The 20,820-nt window shown below is 36.7% G+C and overlaps 4 protein-coding genes and 1 long non-coding RNA gene across 8 annotated transcripts; 2 read left to right on the plus strand and 3 right to left on the minus strand.

Annotated features, from left to right (window-relative positions):
* The first annotated feature begins 1,053 nt into the window (after positions 1-1,053).
* LOC133031993 (uncharacterized mitochondrial protein AtMg00820-like) lies at positions 1,054-1,590 on the plus strand. The gene has a single exon (XM_061105798.1). It carries the CDS (start codon positions 1,054-1,056, stop codon positions 1,588-1,590), a length of 537 nt encoding a protein of 178 aa, XP_060961781.1.
* A 2,036-nt stretch (positions 1,591-3,626) lies between these two features.
* LOC115708952 (uncharacterized) lies at positions 3,627-4,747 on the minus strand. The gene is made up of 2 exons (XR_009684752.1): positions 4,246-4,747; positions 3,627-4,003 (listed from the first exon to the last, which is right to left on the minus strand). It is a non-coding gene; the product is annotated as an uncharacterized LOC115708952 (long non-coding RNA).
* Positions 4,748-9,384: 4,637 nt separating this feature from the next.
* Positions 9,385-10,583, minus strand: LOC115705919 (uncharacterized). The gene is made up of 2 exons (XM_030633395.2): positions 9,926-10,583; positions 9,385-9,830 (listed from the first exon to the last, which is right to left on the minus strand). Exons 1-2 carry the CDS (start codon positions 10,037-10,039, stop codon positions 9,492-9,494), a joined length of 453 nt encoding a protein of 150 aa, XP_030489255.1. The 5' UTR covers positions 10,040-10,583; the 3' UTR covers positions 9,385-9,491.
* Positions 10,584-10,691: 108 nt separating this feature from the next.
* Positions 10,692-16,012, minus strand: LOC115703228 (probable N-acetyl-gamma-glutamyl-phosphate reductase, chloroplastic). The gene is made up of 15 exons (XM_061105175.1): positions 15,802-16,012; positions 15,645-15,704; positions 15,296-15,436; positions 14,907-15,014; positions 14,594-14,680; positions 14,383-14,433; positions 14,190-14,261; positions 13,878-13,997; positions 13,220-13,280; positions 13,047-13,127; positions 12,459-12,538; positions 12,285-12,374; positions 11,590-11,718; positions 11,349-11,488; positions 10,692-10,918 (listed from the first exon to the last, which is right to left on the minus strand). Exons 2-14 carry the CDS (start codon positions 15,696-15,698, stop codon positions 11,381-11,383), a joined length of 1,182 nt encoding a protein of 393 aa, XP_060961158.1. The 5' UTR covers positions 15,699-15,704; positions 15,802-16,012; the 3' UTR covers positions 10,692-10,918; positions 11,349-11,380.
* Positions 16,013-16,391: 379 nt separating this feature from the next.
* LOC115703229 (uncharacterized) lies at positions 16,392-18,889 on the plus strand. 4 transcript variants are annotated; one of them, XR_009684753.1, is made up of 6 exons: positions 16,392-16,544; positions 16,734-16,778; positions 17,275-17,703; positions 17,981-18,205; positions 18,388-18,445; positions 18,523-18,889. XR_009684753.1 is itself a non-coding variant. In XM_061105178.1 (6 exons), exons 2-4 carry the CDS (start codon positions 16,746-16,748, stop codon positions 18,194-18,196), a joined length of 678 nt encoding a protein of 225 aa, XP_060961161.1. In that variant the 5' UTR covers positions 16,392-16,544; positions 16,734-16,745; the 3' UTR covers positions 18,197-18,205; positions 18,388-18,414; positions 18,523-18,889. The 4 variants fall into 4 exon arrangements, 3 of the variants coding, with proteins under 3 accessions (XP_060961161.1, XP_060961160.1, XP_060961162.1); XM_061105178.1 differs by having other exon boundaries at positions 18,388-18,414; XM_061105177.1 differs by lacking the exon at positions 18,388-18,445.
* The last annotated feature ends 1,931 nt before the right edge of the window (positions 18,890-20,820 follow it).

Here is a 20,820-nt window from a genome sequence, read left to right on the forward strand (position 1 = left end):
CAATGCATGTCATATAGGCAAATCCAAGTATAAACATTACAGCACATCTCATACAAAAACTCATTCACCACTTGAGCTCATACATTCGGATGTATGGGGCCCTTCTCCAATCCCATCAAAAGAAGGATATAGGTACTATGTGCATTTTATAGATGATTTCAGCAACTTTACTTGGATTTTCCCTTTAAAACTCAGACCAGATGTCAAAAGTACATTCATTACTTTTCAAAGGTTTGTTGAAAGAAAATTTGACACTAAAATCAAAACTCTCCAATCGGATTGGGGAGGAGAGTATAGAAATTTAGCACCCTTTCTCACCTCTATTGGAGTTCATTTTAGGCACCCATGTCCTCATACTCATGCTCAAAATGGAAAATCTGAGAGAAAACACCAACATATCATTGAAATGGGGCTCACTTTACTCTCTCAAGCCTCCACGCCACTGAGATTTTGGTGGGATGCTTTTAGCACTTCCACTTTTCTCATCAATCACTTGTCCACACCAGCACTTGCACTCAAATCTCCAATTGAAATACTGTTTAAAGTTTCTCTTAATTTAAAATTTTTAAAGGTTTTTAGGTGTGCTTGTTTTCCCCACTTACATGATTACAACAATCACAAACTTGATTTTCGATCTGCAAAATGTGTATTTCTTGGCTACAGTCCTAATCATAAAGGATATAAGTGCTTGCATTCTAGTGATCGTATCTATATTGCACACAGTGTATCTTTTAATGAATTAGAATTTCCCTTCTCCACTGGTTTTGGTCATACAGATCCTTTACAAATGTCCTCTTCTGTTTCTGAGTCCACAATTCACTACAGTCATTGGCTTCCTTTCCTCTCCACACCAAATATTCAAGATGATACACTATGTTTTGCAACTGATACATCTCAAAGCTTAGCAAGCCCAGTCACATCACCTCAAATTGGCTCTTCGAATTCAGATGCTTCCAATGATCAGTAACAAGTCCTGCACATGGTCATTCTTCTCCCAAAAGTCCTGCCTATGTTGCCTCATACCCCACAATTCCCTTGGCTGTCCATTTACCAATGAGTCAGTTGCCTTCACTGCCTTCCATACCGCAACCTGAACCATTACCTGCACCATCACATCCAATGGTTACTCGCTCCAAATCTGGCATCTTCAAGCCAAAAACTTTCATTGCTTCACTTCTCAAAAATCCTAGCCTTCCAGCCTTCTCCCTCACTACCCCAGCTTCCCCTGAAATTACCCTGAAAAGTCGTGTTTGGAAGGCAGCTATGGATGATGAATATTTTGCCTTAAAAAGAAATGGCACCTGGCATCTTGTCCCTCGTCTACCTGGTATGCACGACGTCGACAATAAGTGGGTTTATCGGATTAAGTTCAATCTTGATGGCACTGTTGAACGTCTTAAGGCTCGACTCGTGGCTAAAGGTTTTCAAAAACAGCTAGGCATCGATTATCTTGAAACCTTTAGTCCCGTTGTTAAACCATCTAAAATTCGTGACATCTTATCTCTGCTGTTACATTTGATTGGGATGTTCAACAAATCGACATCAACAATGCTTTCCTCCATGGCACTCTTGAAGAAGATGTGTATATGACTCAACCACTTGGCTACGTTGATCCCCAATTTCCCACTGCTGTATGCAAACTTAACCGTGGCATTTATGGCCTAAAACAGGCACCACGTGCCTGGTTTGATACTCTTCGTGTGGCCTTACTTCGGTTTGGTCTTCGCAACTCAGTTTCAGACAACTCTCTTTTCTATCTTGCCGAGGGTGATGCTCATCTATATGTTCTTGTTTACGTTGATGACATCCTACTCACTGGGAACAACTCTCATCGTGTGCTTCACATCATTTCAGAGCTAAACAAACAATTCTCTCTGAAATCTCTCGAGTCTGTCACTTACTTCCTTGGCTTTGAGACAACTAGGGGGCAAGATGGGCTTCACTTGTCTCAAACCAAATACTCCCTTGATCTTCTCAAAAAATACCACATGTTGGATGCCAAACCGTGTCCTACACCTATGCTTCAAAGTAATAAATTACACCTACGGGACAGTCCACTTCTTGAAGACATCACTCAGTACAGAAGTGCAATTGGTGCACTGCAATACTTAACTCTTAGCAGACCTGATATTGCTTTTCTAGTCAACAAACTAAGCCAATTTCTTCAGGCTCCCACTCAAAAACATTGGCTGGCTTGTAAGAGGATATTAATATATTGCAGGAACAATTGGAGAAGGCATCCAATTCACCAAAGCAACTAAACCTGTCATAGAAAGTTTCTGCAACTCTGATTGGGCAAGTTCAATTGACGATCGAAAATCAACATCAGCTTTTTGTGTCTACTTTGGTGGTAATCTGATCAGTTGGAGTTCAAGAAAGCAAAAGGCTGTTGCTCGATCCGGCACTGAAGCCGAATATAGATCCCTTGCTCAAGCCTGCACAGAGATCACTTGGCTACAATCATTATTTACTGAAATTGGAATTAAGCATGAAAGTCCTGCTGTCATATGGTGCGACAACTCTGGTGCAAGGCAATTGGCTTCCAATCCTGTTTTTCATTCTCGGACTAAGCACATAGAGATTGATGTGCATTTCATTCGAGACAAAGTGCTAAACAAAATGATTGAAGTTAGATACATACCAACTGATGAACAAACTGCAGATATATTAACCAAGTCCCTACCAATCTTAACCTTTCACTATCTCAAAAACAAGCTCACTGTTAGTTACTCACCACAACATAGCTTGAGGGGGCATGTTGAAATGAAAGGTCTAAAAGATGCCCAAATGCAAAATATGGAATATACTGATGATTAGGCAAAGGGAATATTCTTACGTTGCAAATGATTACAACAAATGATTTGATTCCGAGAGTGGTCCCATATAGAATATTTTTTCTGTTATCCTTTGGCCAATAGCATTAGGCCTCGTGATTTAACTCATTGTGTATATATAGGTGCCTTTGCACCAGTGTAATATTGTGAGATTCATTTTAGTATCAATACAAAACAGAGGAAATTCATCTCTGCTTCTTCTTTCTCTTTTAAGCTTGTATGTGAGCATCCATTTTTTATCAAAGACATTTCTTGGATGAGGGCATCTATAAATTTAATGGAATGAGAGCATTCCATAAATTTAAATTTTATGGAATAAGAGTATTCCATGGATGAGAGCATCCATTTTTCTATGGTGGAATAAGGGTGGATGAGGTCATTCATTTTTTTTTTTTTAAAGAATGAGCATTCCTTGGATGAGAGCATCTATTTTTTTTTTTTGACGGAATCAGGGCATTTTTTGGATGAGAGCATTCATTTTTTTTTTTTTGTTGGAATGGGAACATTCCTTTGATGAGGGCATCCACTTTCATTTTATGAAATGAGGGCATTCCATAAATTAATAGAGAGAAAATAAGAGAGGTAATTAACATCAGAATCAACAAACAAAGAAAGAAAAATGAAAGCATTCCATGAATACTTATCCTCGAAGCCTCTTGATTTCTTGGAAAAATTATACGTAGTATTTTTAGTATCGATACCCTCCCTTTTCTTTGGTCTGATTTTCTTCTCTTTGTAGGCTCCAATAATTTTACGTTAGGTGAAAAAGTAGTAAGAGTGGAAAGTGAAAAGTTAGAGAGAAAAGTGAATTTGTATTATTATTCATTAATGATAATAATATACATTTTTTCTTTATGATTTTGCCTGACTAATTCTTTCTTTCTTTTTTATTTTCTTTACTAGTTTTATTATTAAAGGAATAAAATAACATAGATTGTAAAAAAAAAAGGGTTATTTGCGGCAAAACCCCCTAAAGTGGAGAGGGTTTTGCACATAACCCCCAAATCTAAAATTTTGGTGGTAATACTACCTAAACCACTGGTCCGTTAGCAAATACACTCCCCCGTCTAACTGACCCCGTTTTCTGCTTATGTGGCTGGTTAGCCCAAGTGCCCAGTCTGCAAATCGAAATTACGTGGCATTGTACCGTTTAAAACCTTGGTCTTTAACTGAAAATTAAAATTTAATTAATACATTAACTAAATAAAATCAAATACCCCATTAAACACAAATCCACTTTAAACAGTTTCTCAAGCAAGGGGAAATGAAATTTAAAAAACAAAACTTTATGAATATAAATCGACAAACCAAGTAAGCTTAAGACAAACCCAGAAGAAACATTCATCTCCAAAAAAAAAAAACAAGCACAACCCAGAAACCAGAGCTGGTGGAAGATAAATGAAACACGAACCAGTGTAAGGAGAGAACCCCAAACCGTTTTTTGCGAAATCGAAAGAAGTCGAAGACACTGTTTGGAAATAAAAGGGAACACGAACCCGAACCACTGTAAGAACCCCATACCCATTATCGAAAAATCAAAGGAAACCCAGAAACACGGCATAGAAGTTGAAGAGGAAGACTGAGAAAGCAGAAGTGGTTGATGAAATGGCTTTTCGTCGTCGGTACAGGGACGATGCTCCTCCAGACTACGGTAAGTGATTTTTTCTTGTAATAGTGTTTAGGGTTTTGAAAAATGTTGGGTATAAGTGTGCTGGATTTATAGTGGTTTTTAATTCTGGTAGTGGAGTTAATAATAGTTAGGTTGTGGGGTTTGTTGAATTGTGGTCCATACACAGGTCAAGTGGGTAGATAGATATTAAAGTATTGCACTTTTGGGTAAAAACGAAGTAGTCAAAGGCTGTTAGGGAATCTTATGCCTTTGTCTTCTGCAAAAGGAACATTTGCACATGTTTTTTTTTTTGTCTGTATGTATGATGTGGGGGGGCTAAATGTTTAGGGGGTTTTGTCAAATATTTGGGTAAAGTTGTTAGGTTTTGCCTAGTAAACATCCTCCATTAACTCTAGTTTATGTTGCAGGTTTGAATTCGGATAATTTCACAGTGAAATTATTCCATGGGGGGTTCTGGTATACCCGTTGTGGCAATAAGATGTATGAGGGTGGTGAAATTGCATATTTTGATCACTGTGGGTTTGAAGGGTTCAACAGGTTGCATTTGGAAGAGATGGGTGTGGAATTGGGATACCAGTTCCCATTTGGATTTCTATTTAAGCCTAAAGGGAAACACCTGAATATGGGATTCAGGGTAGTTGAACAAGAGCAAGTGGAGATGTTGTTGGATGATTTGAGGTCTAGAAGCTACAGGGAGGCTGCTATATACTTGGTACTGCCAGATCCAACGTTTGCATTGGATTGGCATTTGTCTGAGGATGCTGTTAGGCATAATCCAGAACCACCATCTGAGAAATTGGAGAAGTGCACTTTGGTGGAGCTGCCATCAAACTGTGGAATTGTGGCAGATGTTGTTATCAATCCACCTGGTCATTATGACCGCAATGACGTGTTCTACAACAAATTTTTCAAGTGGGGAGACTTAGCAGCACAGTGGGTGAATGAGGAAGTTGATTCTCGTGAGTGTAGCCCCCAACCAGGAAATACTGTTCCAGAGACAATCGAGATATCATCATCATCTGAATCTGAGTGTGAGGAAGATGATGGAGAAGAGGATGAAGATGATGAAAATGATAAGGAAGATGATGAAAATGATGAGGAAGATGATGAAAATGATGATGAAGATGATGAGCAAGATGATGGATCTAATGGAGATGAGGAGGATGATTCAGATGGGGGTGTTCATGAAGATTTTCATGAAATGATGGCCTTTGCTGAGGAGCACTTAGCTCATCTAGATGATGATGGAGGCCTCCCAACCTTCCCTATCCTCCCACCCCCACCTGCACCAGAAAGTCCTCCTATACCAGATGTTGCACCAGCTGCCCAGGTGAGGATTATTTTTTTTTTTTAGCATTTTGTTAGTTTTGGTTGCATTAAATTTGTTTTTCATTGCTGATAAATAATGAATAAGTTGGTATTGCAGGAATTAAGTGGGTTATCTAGTGATTCAGAGGTTGTGATTGTTGGTGTAAATGAAGGTTTTGAGACACCAAGAAGCAAAAGACTCAGAGAGAGGAGGCAGAGGAGGGTCATGCATGATTCAGTTTCAAGTGAGCAGATGCAAACTGAACATCAAATCCCATCTGAGAGTGAACCAGACATCATATCCCAACCTGCATACGAGTTTTCAGAATTTGATTTTGCATCCCAATCCCAACCTGAACAGATGCAAACTGAGCATCAAATTGAGCATGAAGCAGCACCCACACAGATGCAAACTGAGCATCAAACTGAGCAACAAACACAGCAAATGGTTAGAAGTTGTGGAGTTGCATTTTATATATTTGAAACCCTGCAATAAGTAAAAGACACACAGACTCATTTGATATTGTGTTGTGTTTGATTTACAGGAGTCACCAAGGAGTAGAAGACAGAGACTAAGGAGGATGTCTGCCCACCATACTGCAACTCAAACAACACCACAATCTGAGGCTGCAACAGAACCCCAAAATGAACCAGAAATTGCACACCAAAATGAACCACAACAGTCAACTCAAAATACAGCACCACAACTTGAAGCTGCAACAGAACCTGCCCAAAGTGTACCTGTAGCAGTAGCAGAACAAATGGTTAGAATTTATTGTATATTGATTTATAGATTTCAAAGCATTAAATAAGTAAAAGACAGAAGGATGTGCAAATGCTAATGTGTAATATTTGATTTACAGGAGTCACCAAGGAGTAGAAGACAGAGACTTAGGAGGATGAGACCCCAATGTGCAACCCAAAGAACACCCCAACCAGCACCCCAAACTGCACACCAAATTGCAAGAACACCCCAACCAGTACCCCAACCTGAAGTAGAACACCAAAATGAACCCCACACTGCAAACCAAATAGCCCAGACAGTACCCCAATCTGAAGCTGAGTTTGAAATGCATGAGGAGGAGTACAATGGTGAACCAGATGTGGAGTTGAATGAGAATGTGCAACCTCAAGATTGTGGCTGGTGGGGAAGGCACACTGAGTTGATGCATGACAATGCTGATGACAGTGATATTGGTGATGAAGTTGAAATGGGGAGTGTGCATAGTGATGAAGAGAATGAAGCAGCCACACCTCATAAGATTCCATTTAATCCTGAGACAAACACAGAGGATGTGGACTTCAAATGTTACATGGAATTTGCAACAATTGACTTGTTAAGGAAGACTGTTAGGGAACACTTCATTCACAACAACAAGGAGTACATACTGTTGGCTAATGACAGGCAGAAATTCAGGGTGAAATGTAAGGCAGAAGGATGCCCTTGGATGTTGTATGCACATGTCAAACAAGATGGGACAACATTCAGGGTGAACAAAGTTAAGCAACCACATGAGAATTGTGGTATTGTCCTGGATAACAAGCATATTAATGCACAGTGGCTGGCAACTCACTTCAAAAACCAGTTCAGAGTACATCCAAACATGGATTACAAGGCATTTCAGGAGATCACAAAGGACACCAAATATTCAAAGTGCAGTTATTGGCAGTTTTACAGAGCTAAAGACCAAGTCAGAAAGGAACTTGAAGGCTCAGTCATTGAGCAATATGCTATGCTGGAGGACTACTTCAAGCAACTTCTGGAAACCAATCCAGGTACCACTGCTAAGCTCAAATGTGAGATGCAAGGTGACCATAGAATCTTTCAAAGGTGTTATGTGTGTCTACATGCATGTAAAGAAGGTTTTAAACAAGGATGCAGGCCACTTATAGGGTTGGATGGGTGCTTTCTGAAAGGATACAGTAAAGGTATCTTACTTGCTGCAATTGGGATTGATGCATCAAATTCCATCTTCCCAGTAGCCTATGCCATCACTGAGAAAGAGACAACCAACAGCTGGACTTGGTTTTTAGAGCTGCTGAAGGATGACTTGGATCCCATTCAGCCACAGTCATTCACTTTTATGAGTGACAGGCAGAAGGGGCTTCAAAATGCAGTGGACACAGTTTTCAATAGTCCTGACAGTAGGTTTTGTGTCAGACATATGCATGAAAATTTCAAAAAGCTGTTTCCTGGGCTACTGCTAAAACAACTTGTGTGGAATGCTGCAAGAGCCACTATTCCTGCAGAGTTTGATAGGAGGATGGATGAGATAAAGAAAATCAACACAAGTGCATACAATTGGCTGGCAGCAAAGAACCCATCAGAATGGACAAAAGCACACTTCAAAGAGGGGGTTAAATGTGATATGTTGCTGAACAATATTTGTGAAAGCTTCAACAAAGCAATCATTGATGCAAGGGACAAACCAATAATTACTCTGCTAGAATCTATCAGGTAACATTTTCAGTGATTTCTAAGTACTGGCAGTTAGTAATTAATTGTTTTAATTTTTGCATTCTCACTTAGTCATGCTATTTTTGCAGGCACTGGTTAATGTGTCGTTTTACCAAAAAAAGAGAGAGTTTGCCTAGATGGAGACATACTATACACAACAACATCATCAAGATTATTGCAAAGGAAACAGAAGTTGCTAAACGGTGTGGAGTGTCAAGAGCAAATGCAACTATGTTTCAAGTTCAGACGAATCCAGGAGGTTGCAACACTGTGGACTTAGAGAAGAAAACATGCACCTGTAGGAAGTTTCAGTTAACAGGCATACCTTGTGGACATGCCTTAGCTGCAATTTGGATGTGCAACCATAATTCCCATCTCTATGTACACCCTTATTACAGCAAAGAGGCTTTCGAAAAGAGTTATGCACCCACAGTTTTCCCAATCCCAAGTCCTGACAAGTGGCCAAAAACAGGTCAAAACCCAATCCTTCCTCCTGGAGAAAACATTTTGCCAGGCAGGCCCAAGAAAAAAAGAAGAAGAAGTGTTGATGAGCCACCACCTCCAGCTACCTCAACTGCCAGAAGAACTGGTGCAATTATGCATTGTGGAAAATGCAGGCAACCTGGACATAATAGGAGGTATTGCCCGAATGATGCAGCACCTCAGGCACAGGTATGAATTTGTCTAAACCTTACTTTGTTGGTTTTGGTATTACTTTTTACTTGCCAATAATGATTCAATACTTCTGTTTTTTAGGGTCCAAAGAAAAAAGGAGGCAGGCCACCCATCCAAAATCCAACCAAGGAAACTCTAAAGAGAAGGAAAAGAATGGAAAAGGAAAAAGCTAGGAAGGCTGCACAAGGTGATGGAGCTGGGCCATCTGCTCCAACAAACAATGCAGGAGGGTCTAATGCATAGGATGGACCACTTTAAGTAGTATTTTGAATTATTATTTTGTCTTAGTCCTTAGTAATGTATTAGGTATGCAAAAACAATTAGTGCATAAGATGTTGTATTTTGAATTAGTGCACTTGATGGTGTTGAATTACAGAAACAATTAACTGTTAACCCTAATTTATGTTCAGTTAGGTATTTTGTATTACACTGTCATGTTTGGTGCAGAAGTATGCACATAATATAAACATATGATAATTACTTATGGAAAAGGGGATTATATTAAAGCAAAAATGACTACATTTCTTACTCTTTGATTGATCAACCACAGTCACAGTAACTTATCCATTCAGTTACACATCATTGTTCATGATTTGAAAAAATAAAATAACATACATATTGCAATACATATTACAAAACATCTAATATTTCCACTCCTTTGACATTCACAGGTTTGCCTTGCATTTGGATAGCCAACCATGGTGGGAGTGCTTTCATGACAACTCTCCACACATTCATTTTGTTCTTTGTTGTTAATGTAGTTCTCCACAGATTCATGTCCTTCTTTGCTGTTACAAGCTTCAGATAAATTGGAAACTTCCATCTCCAAATTTCGAATCTTCCTTAGCAGTCCAGGAATGACAACCAAGGCTCGTTCACACATGGGTGGGTCATACCACATCCAAAAATTACACCCTTGTTCTTGCTGCCACAACCAAAAAAAAAATTCTGACCAGAAGAAAAAAAAAAGAAGAAAGAAAACAAAAATTAGGGCAAATAATAAAGGCAACAGGATCTCACCTGATGGAATGGGCATCTAACGAACCTTCGCCCAGGATTCTTATTCGTCCAAGATGTTTTCATCTCTGCAACCCTAGGGGGATCACATCGGCAGAGGTGAGGCCCCGTCGACATATTCAGTAGCTTTGTTCTTCCCCTTCGACAATGGAGGATGAAACCAGGTAAGAGTACCCCAACCCTTCGAAATTTATGGACCTTAATCTTCTTCTTTGATTTCGACCCCCTTCCCTCGATTTTCTTTGATTTAAAATGGGTGTGACATCTGGGTTTGGGGGTTTGATTCTGGTAAAGTGGATTTGTGTTTAATGGGGTATTTGATTTTATTTAGTTAATGTATTAATTAAATTTTAATTTTCAGTTAAAGACCAAGGTTTTAAACGGTACAATGCCACGTAATTTCGATTTGCTGACTGGGCACTTGGGCTAACCAGCCACATAAGCAGAAAACGGGGTCAGTTAGACGGGGGAGTGTATTTGCTAACGGACCAGTGGTTTAGGTAGTATTACCACCAAAATTTTAGATTTGGGGGTTATGTGCAAAACCCTCTCTACTTTAGGGGGTTTTGCCGCAAATAACCCAAAAAAAAAAACGATTCAACAGTTATATTTTATCTCTATGCTCTGTAGATTTAAGATATTCAGAAACTTCACTGAATGAATTGATTACTTCAATAATGTTTTATTGTAATTAAACTCTCAGCCGTTTCTAATATATATTGATTTCTGGGTTGCATGGCGTATGCATCAGTATATTAGCCTATATTAATTTACTCGTAAAAACCAAAATTCAAATCGTAAAATCTCAGGACAACATGTCAGCAAACATGACATCCCATAATCAATTTCAACAAATTATACTTTCTAATATTATCAAAATACAAATAAAATAAAATAAAATGTAGCCAAGTAGTGATAGGTGCTGGAAATATTGATTTCTAGCTGAAAATTAAACTTAATTAATGGACTTGGTAGGGTTTCCGCATCTTTTATTCCCTGTGATAATCAGGAAAATATCAGAGCAAAAACAATGTTAAATGAAACACTTGCTGAAGATAAAATGAGAACATTTTCTTTTCTCATTTGGCTTTCTGGGTTAAAAAAAATGAAGGTAAAGGAGAAGCTAATACAAATGATTGAGCCTAAAAAAAGACGACGTTAACATGTTATCTGAATTATGTCAAAACTACAACAACAAGATCCCATGAACTGATACATTTCACCGATCTTAAATTAGGTAAATCTGACAATTTCTTTTACTTTTGACCGTTCAACTTATACTAAATGTGAACTATTTCTTCGCTTTTTATCTTTTCTAGACTACATAGGGTGTTACTGTAAGTAATCAATGTGTCATTTCTATAAATATTAAAATGGTATTCACATAGGAAATAAGGAGATTTTAGTTCGTATGTAGAATGCTTACTCTTTCTTCCGACACATAAAAAGAGGAAAATGCTAAGGAAATAAAGCCGGGGAAAGAAGCCCCGTGCTTTCTGGAAGTCCCAACATCAGATTAAGATTTTGCATAGCTTGACCTGAAGCTCCCTTAAGAAGATTGTCAATCTACACCAACATTTAAGAGTTTAGCCACTTATGATGCCACACATAAGAATTTGCTGCAGCACATGGTAATAATCAATTAAGTATTTAGAGATTGGACATACAACAGAAATTATTATAGCTCGACCAGGAATTCGGTCAGGAAAGACGTTCATTAAACAATAGTTAGATCCACGAACATCATGAGTGCGAGGGACAATTCCTTTCTCTAATAAGACTACAAATTCATCATCCTGTAACAAAATCACAACAGAATTATTCTTCAATTACAAAAGAAAATAAATCAAGGAAAATATATTCTCTTGCCAAAGAAGGCAAACAAGAATGTTTGAACAGGCACATGGATCAATGACTATGCCATTTCTACAAGGTAACAGCCACAAACAATTCCAAGGGCTGTACAGAACTCAAAAAACTTTTTCACATTCAATTCATTAGCAAAGAATAACCAAGACCCTTTCCTAATACTGATTCCTTTTAGTTGATGTACACCAATATTCAGGGAAGATTTAAGGTAAAACATCCTGATCATCAAACTAACACACGAGAAATGTTGCAAAATGTCGAACATCTTTAAGTCAACTCAAATTATTGCAAATCAAGATATTTCCTAAGCCTGTCAAGATGACATATTGATAGGAATAAGGAGTAGCAAATGGTTATTAAGACTCACTGCCAATATTTTTTTTTAATTTGAATGAATGTCTGATTGTGCAGGAATTTAAGTATTGACTTCTGATTCAATTTTATTATGAAATGGAAAAGCGCTCAACTATGAGAATTTAGTTCAAAAGGTGACCTCATATGTTGTCTTTAATTGCTGGTATAGGTCATCAACTGTTACTCCAGAAGCCATTTCAACATATATAGTTGACTGCATACCGCGGATCTGAAAGATTGATACAAAGATTCATTTTAGCAACAAAAAGTTTGCAGAGGATAGAATCACTAATACAATTTGTGTAATAATTACAATTGGCATAAGATGCGGGGTGAAACTGATGGTTATCTTTGAATCAGCTGCATCGGATAGTCCCTGTTCAATTTCTGGAACTGAAATTCAAGAAAGAACCAAGATTACCACAATACGCAATGAATTAAAAACCACCTATTTAGCCTTGCATATAAGTTATGTCAATTGAATATCATGTGACCCTTAAAAGAAACAAAGTGCCTATACAGTTGTCTATCCGTTTTGAGGGAATCATTTATGAATAAATTTAACCCAAAATACTGACCTTTAATTAACAAAAGTTGATCAAAACTAGTCATATATGTTCTCTCGCCCATTTTTCTTCCAATAAGAAAGGTTAAAGTATTTAGAAAAGAAAAACAAAAACAGATCTAATTTATATTACAATAAGGATGCAGACAATAAATATTAATCTCCGAGGGCTTGCTTGATTTAGTTATTTATATTATTCAAAGTGAAACAGCAAATGTAAACTTCCTAAAACATCTTGACAACATCATCGCCTTTTGTTTCATTTTCAATAATAAATAAAGAAATATGTGACCAATCAAATCCTTTTCCCATACTGATTTTTAACACAAAACTTACCATGGCGATGCCGGGAAACACCATAAGAATAGATGCCTTCAGCTAGTTCGGCATACATATTTGACTCCTTCGCACCTCTCCCTGCAAATTAATTAATTTGTAAAAATATTGAGTAACATAGCAGCACTGGAAGGTATATCCTGGACCCTCGGAGGTATAAAAAAAATACAAACCTGCTCCAGTAACACCAGATTTTGAGTCAATAATGATATTTTCAACTCTTACGAGATTCCCCTGCATGTGAAAGGGCTATCAGGAATCCCTAAAAATACAAAAGGATAACTTCGAAACAAGTCTCATTGTGACTGTACAACTACCATTACAGAACATGGTATAAAAGCCTATTCTAGAATGTTTCGCTAAACTTCGAAATAATTTGTACAGCATTAATACTTAGAGCCTACATGTCACACAGAAGGATAAATTTGCTCAAGCATTATTGTAATTCATTTTGCAAGATAAATTAAACAAAGATTTTACTCCATAGAAATCACAGTCAAACTCAAGCTATAAGGAAAACCTTTGCACCAAGGTCATTTGAATTGGATTATTTGCACCAAGAGAAAGGCATGATTATTTCTTATTTCCATTTTATCCCTGATGCATAATGTTAAGCCATGCTTAATGGGAGATTATAGATCAATTATAGATCATTTCAGTTTCTCTTTGTCTAAGATTTTCTATATAGAAACAGTACATTCTTTTCTTGTCAGGCTGTAAGTGTACATTATATAAGAAAATTACATTCTTACCAGCTCCAGTTAGTAAAAAATCCCAAGCTACATTCTCGTAAAAACACGACAAATGAATTCAAATAACCAAGAAACACACCTTTAACAAAGGAAAAAGGGGAATCTGAATGGTCGTGGGATAACAACCAGGATTAGCAACTAGACGTGCATCTTTTATCGCCTCTCGTGAAATCTCAGTGAGTCCATACACAGCTTCTTTCTGGATCCAGTAAGATAAATAATTTTTAGTAAAAAAATTGAATGCATTTAAAACATAACCTTTTTAATGCCTGTTGTGCTAGATTCTCTTCATAATTCATGGTTAACTTCAGAGCCCTTACAGAAACTATGAATGACAGGTATAAAACAAACTACATGGCATATTCTAGACAGAAGAAAATAGTTACTTCACCTGCAAATCTGGTGCTCTGTGTGGCTGACCATACCATTCTTCATACTCAGATATATCCCGAAGTCGAAAGTCCTACAGAATCAATAAATACAAATTTCCAAGCAATGACTTCAAACTTTCAAATATGTTACATAATGAAAATAACAGAAGTAAAAAGAACTAGAAACAGCACAGGGTCGTCAAGTGAACATACAGCAGAAAGATCCACAATCTTTAAATGTTTCGGCAGTCCTTTTATAATATCCTGAAAATTAAAATATAGAAGGCAAATATTCAGTAAGTAAACTCACTTCCTATTTGTAAGCTTAAAAAGCAGTGCTTCCTATCTACAAGAAGGGAAGGAAAAATTAAAAGGTAACTTGTCAATCAAGAAATTAACAGAAAGAAAGGTAATGGGAACAAACCTGTGTGGTTCCATGTGGCAGACAGCAGAAAACAGCATCAACCCCAGAAAAATCAGCATCCTTGACAGCAATCAAGTTCGGTAAACCCTGCAAATTCGTATATGTTAGGAAAGCAAGTCACAATATGATCAAACAATTTAGAGCCAAAATCATTAAATTGACATCCATTTGACCACTTGATACCAATCTAAGGATAAAAGATACAGGCCAGGCAACAAAGTCAACCAGATAGGAAGTATCCTAAATGGAAATTGATGATCAGATCAATGTTTGCATTGAAAGGCTACTTTCAATTTATAAACTTCTTACTTACTTGTGTGATTAGATGAGGAAACACAGAACTGAGTGGTTGGCCAGCTTTTCTGTCAGCAGTTAAAAAGGAAATGCCAAAGTGTGGATGGTTTACTAGAAGCCGAACAATCTGCCAAAATAAAAATGCAATATGATCCTTTAGGCTATAAAATCACAAACAGAGACCTCAACTTGATCAATGCAATGATACTGAATACATGAATGAAATGTTCTAAATGCCCAGTTGATTTCCCACATTATAAACCGTAAGATGCATTCATAGCTTTTAAATTCTTTTTCCATCAGAGAACTGTCCTTCATTTTCTCTGCTCCCTTGTCAGCCCTCCACCCCCAACATAAAATTTCCGAGAAAAAAAAAATTAAAACTTAACAACATGGGAATTACTCTACCTCAGAACCAGTGTAACCACTAGCTCCAAGAACCCCAATACGAATGGGTTTTTCTGCTTTTTGAGCTTTGGTATTCGCGGAACATTTAACAAACATATTCCCTGCATTTCGCCTCTTAGCCTTAGTCACCTTCATTTCATCCTACATTCAAACAAAAATACTTAAAAACATTAAATCCACCAACATTTAAAACGATGATAACAAGAACAAACAAAAAGCTTTCATAGTCAATTTTCTAAAATGGATACAATTAAATAATAAAAAAGCATAATTTTATCGAAAAATAAAAAGTAAAACTAAAAGAAAGCTAAAGACGCAAAAAATTATAGACGTTGGAAGTAAAACAGACCTTCCATAGGCAGCCAGAGTCAAAGCAAAAGGAACGTGAGGTGGAAGAGCTCATTTGACACTGCCACATAAAAAAAAAACACAATCGTGAATGTTTCAAAAGACTTGATGAGGCTTTGAAGTAGTAAAGCAATGTGTAATCTGTACAAGCAATTCACCTTCAAAGGGAAACAAAAAAAGGTAAATGAAGTCTTGGACTATGAACTGTGTTGTCTATTTTTCAGTTTCGGCGGAAACTGTAGATATAGGAAAAGGGAGTTCGTGCTTTTTGAGATACTGACAAACAAGAAAAGTGTAGGGATGTCAATGGAGCGGCTCAGTTCAGATCCACCAACGACACGCGTCACGCCGTTATGGGCTGTTTGGTATACATGTTTGCTTACTGAGGATTGGGAATTTAAAGCCCAACCCAAACATGTTTGGTATTACATTTTTATTTTTGTAGCTGGGGATTCATTTTACTATGGGCTCAACATGGGCTCAACATTGAGGTAATATGCAGGGTATAAGTTGAAAAATTGTTCTTTATTCATCAATTAATTAAATTTACCTCTAATTTTATATTTATTTGAAATATACCTCTTTTTATATGTATTGTACCCAAAATATCCTTACATAAGAGAATCACATGAAGAGTATCTTGAAGTGATAGGGACAAAATTGGTACAATGTTTAAAAAAAGAGATAAAAATGATAGATTTTAAAAAAGAAGATAAAAATAAAAGAGAACAATATAAAAAGTATAAAAAGGGTATAGAGTGTAATTTCCTCTAATATCCACCTCTTGATAACACAAGAGTTTAATTTCTCGGGAAAGCTCACCCGACTGGAAGAACAACCAAGCCTAGCCGCCTCTGCTCTTCATCTCCTTCCTTCCATCAACCAATTCTTGCTAAATCAGGTATCTCTCTCTCTCTCTCTCTCTCTCTCTCTCTCTCTCATTTTCTGGTTGGGGACGAGGGTTTTGGGAAGTGAAAGATTCTAGATGAGATGCTTTTGTTGATTCTGGTTGGGGACGAGGGTTTAAGCTTTTTCATTAATGTCGTCTCTATATTCCTCTCACTTGATATCTTCTTCTGTTTATCTCCAGATCTCCTCAAAGATGGCCCTTAAGACCCCTCATCCTTTTCTGCAGGTAAAGCTATTAATTTCCGGCTATTTCAATTGTAGTTATTGATTATATATGCATATATTTTTGTGTGTTTTCATCGTAGTATCAGTTGCAATGTTTGGTTTCCCTGAAGTTTTTTTCTTTTTAAAAATAAAATAAAATAAAATAAAAAACAAATTGTTCCTCGCAGTTGAAATGTTTGATTTCCCTGAAAATCTGAACCTTTATTAATGAGTAAATTGGAGTCAAATTACCATATAGTTGAAATACTTCTTTTTTCTTTCCCGTTTTCTTAATCCTATCTCGACTACAATTGTGCTTACGCAATTTTTCAACCAAATAGGAGCTACTTTGCTAATGACTTGTTATACACGATGATTTTCTTGCGAATAAAAACGACTTTGTGATTTTAGTTAAGCTAATTTCGGTTTAGTAATCAGAGCAGAGCTATAAAATATTTGAATTGTTTTTTTTTTTATTTTTGGTTTGTACTGAATATTGAATTCTCTTTTGGTTGCAGCTGGGATCATTCCCACGTAGCTGCAGCTTTGGTTTCAAATCATATGGAGTACTTCAAAATTCTGTGCCCATGTCAAAGGTCTATTGTGCAATGAACATGGCGGCAGGGCAGTCATCAAATGATTCCGGGAAAACAAAGTTTGACCAGTTGATGGAGAAGGCAAGGAAATTGTGGGAAGGTTTCCCTCAACCAGTGAAGAACTTCCCTTGGAACAGAGCATTTGACAACTTCATTCAGCTTACCCTGGACCTCATCTTGGCAGTTTTTAAATACTTATCTGTACCTTTACTCGCTGTGTCCTCTCTTAGCGAGATGTCTTACTGTGCACATGAAAGGAAGCTGAAACTTGTCCCTTTTCCATTATTCATCGGAATTACTCTTGCTGGAGTCTTGAGGCAGACAGCCTTGGAAATTTCCCCACTTCTCAAGGTAAGATGTTTACCAAAAATCAAAAATTTGTTTGGTTTATTCTGAACTTCATTTGGGTAGAACATATTTTACTGTTGACCAAATCTTGTGACATTTGTGGTGCTCAATTTAAATTCCAAATAGGGTGGTCTGATATTTACTTGTCTTGTCATAATCTGTAAATAATTGCACAAATCTGCCTATACTTTTCTTAGTTCGTCTTATCTGAGTATTCTTAAATGGTGCCCAAAATAATGTATATTCTAATGGTTCCTATACTTATCTGGCTTAATTTCAGAATGCAGAAGTTCCTTGGCATCTAATTTGCATGGCTATTTTCTTCACTTTGCTTAAATTACCTGGCCCACACTACCCGTACTGGGGGCGCATATTTATCCCACATTTTGCTAATGGGGGTTTATTAAGGACTCTGTGGTTTACTATTTTGTGGTACAGAAGACCTCAAAACAAATCAAGAACAACATTGCCACAGGATTCAGAAAACAAGTCTTAATTCTTCCAGGTATATATACATATATATAATGTGTGTGTCTTTTTTTCTTCCTCTTGTGATGCCATTTTACTATACTGTGTACTCCTAATAGGGTAGACCTCACCTTATTAGCCCAAAGATTTGTGATTATGTCAGATAGTTGATTTATTTCCTTTGCTGGCTTCCCTTCACGTTATGCATCTTTATTTCAGGTAGTATTTTGTCAAACGAAGATTGTGGTAATTGAATGCTAAGGCCGCACTTCTGAGAGTTAAGATAATTTTAGTTCAGGTAGTATTTTGTCAAAAAGTTTGTGAATTGAATGTTTTTACTGGTTTTGATGGCAGTGAGAATACCAATTTATCATTTCTTTCTCCAAGTGCATGGTCAAGGTCGTGGCACAATTGGCAAACCATCTGCTTGTTTGGTGTACAGAATCGTTTAGTGACTTGTGCTGTTAAAAATTCAAATGCAAAATGTTTTGGTATAACAAATCTGATACAGATTTATTCATCATTAACTAGCATTTCAGTGTTAGTGTGCATTTAATCGAGCTGACTTGACGGCAGTAGGGTTATATTTTTTGATGCCTTCTGCATAATCTTATAAAACTATTTTTGATGGTAGAAACTTGTGACTTTAAGTGTTAGAGCTTATGTGCTCGATTATATTTTGTTTGTGAGAAAAGTAAAAAATCACTAAGAATTTATTGTAGTTCGGCAATTTAATTCTCTCTCTAGATTTACACTAACAAGTCATAACTCAAGGATTTTAGTAATTGAATCAATGCTGAGTTTGATTGAAAATTTATCCAAAAAAAAGATTGTGTTTGTCCTCTCATGTGTGAGTAATTTGTAGGATTTACATTACTTATGTGTGAGTAATTTGTAAGATTTATATTAGAGTAATTTGCGGCATTAATACTTTTATTTTAAAGTTGCAGATAAATACCCAACTAAAAATTTTGGCGGTAAAAATACTTGATTTTAGAAGTTCCGTAGATATTTTTTCGTTAAGTGACACGTAAGTGTTCACATGTCATTTTCGCATTGGTCCACATTATTTAATTATTATTTTTATTATTTAAAATTCATGAAAATATTTGAAAATCATTTTAAAATTAAAAATTAAATTAAATAAAATTAAAATTAAACTTGATTATAAATTGAAATTTACAAAATAAAAATAATAATAATTAAAAGAGTAATTTGCGGTATAAATATCTAAGTTTATCATTCGGTTGCAATTTAATACCTAAGTGAAAATTTTGGCGGCATAAATACCTTCCGTTACATTTTCAAACATTCTGTAGGTACCTTGCTGTTATCTTGCACACTAGACAACAGGTGGCATGCCACATCATTTAAAATAATGCCACATCATATTCTAAAATTGCCACCTAATATTAACTATTAAAATAAAAAATTTAATTTGATTTAAAACTAATATAGTTACATAAAATTAATTGAATAAATTTATATAGTATAATAAACATTAAATAATAATCTGATACCTAATAATAATAATAATAAACATTAACTAATATTACCTTAAAAACAAACATACACAAAACAATTGAACTGTTGAAAAAAAAAAATCAAAACCAAACCCTAAAACTGTGAAGCATAATCGGGGAGAGAGAAAATGGTGGGGGCTGGACGATAAACTCCGACGACCACCTAAAGTTTCTGGGCGATAGCTTCTTCTCCGACGACCACAATCTAAACTAATCACAATCCTGTTCACAACTTTCTATATTAGTAGTGTTTTATTCATTAATTTATTTATTTATTTTGGGTTCTCCCTTCTCAAAGGCATGTATTACATTGATCATAAGGAGAAAGAATCCCCATTAACCTGTGATTAAAGGCATGTATTACATTGATCATAATCAAATAATCGGGAGGATTTTATGAATCTATAGATTGAGCAACTGAGGATGTAATAGGAAATTGGCCCAGGTACAATTTACTTAGAAGCTGGTACTTGTACAAAAGACACTACAATATCAAACAGAACTCCTTACTTGTACATATGCCTTCTTTGTTCCATCGGCTTTAACAAGGTTTTTTTTTTCTGTTTTTTTTTTTTTTTTTTTTTTTGTATTAGTTTACAATTTGGTTCCCTCATATAAAAGTTCTAGATCAGATCAAGAAAATCCATACCCAAAAAATTAGACCACGAAAAAAAAGAAAAAAAATGGGGCAGTAATTCAAACCTTGAATTTACGGCAGCACTTGAACATTCGACCTGGGTTCTTCACCGTCTTTGAGGTACGAACCGCGACTTCTTGTGGTGGTTCGCAATTACATACCCATCGCCCCATTTTTCTCAGCCTGCTCTCTCGATCGTTCACCGTGGTCAGAGAAGATGAAAATCCAACGTACCATAGCTGCTGGCGGGTTGCCGTGGTCCTCTCGCCCAACGATTTCTCTCTCCCTGGCGCTAATGGCTCCTCCCGTGGTCGGAGAAGATGGTCTCTCCTCCCGTGGTCCCGTCGTGGTCGGAGAAGATGGTCTGCTCCTCCCGTGGTCCCGTCGTGGTCGGAGAAGAAATGCAGCCGCACTCCCCGACTGTGTTTCCTCACTTTTAGGGTTTTTCTTTGTTTTTTTTATAATCGATATTTTTGATTTTGAAAATGGTTT

This window comes from Cannabis sativa, chromosome X (assembly GCF_029168945.1).
Source record: "Cannabis sativa cultivar Pink pepper isolate KNU-18-1 chromosome X, ASM2916894v1, whole genome shotgun sequence".
In the NCBI taxonomy this organism is placed as follows: domain Eukaryota; kingdom Viridiplantae; phylum Streptophyta; class Magnoliopsida; order Rosales; family Cannabaceae; genus Cannabis; species Cannabis sativa.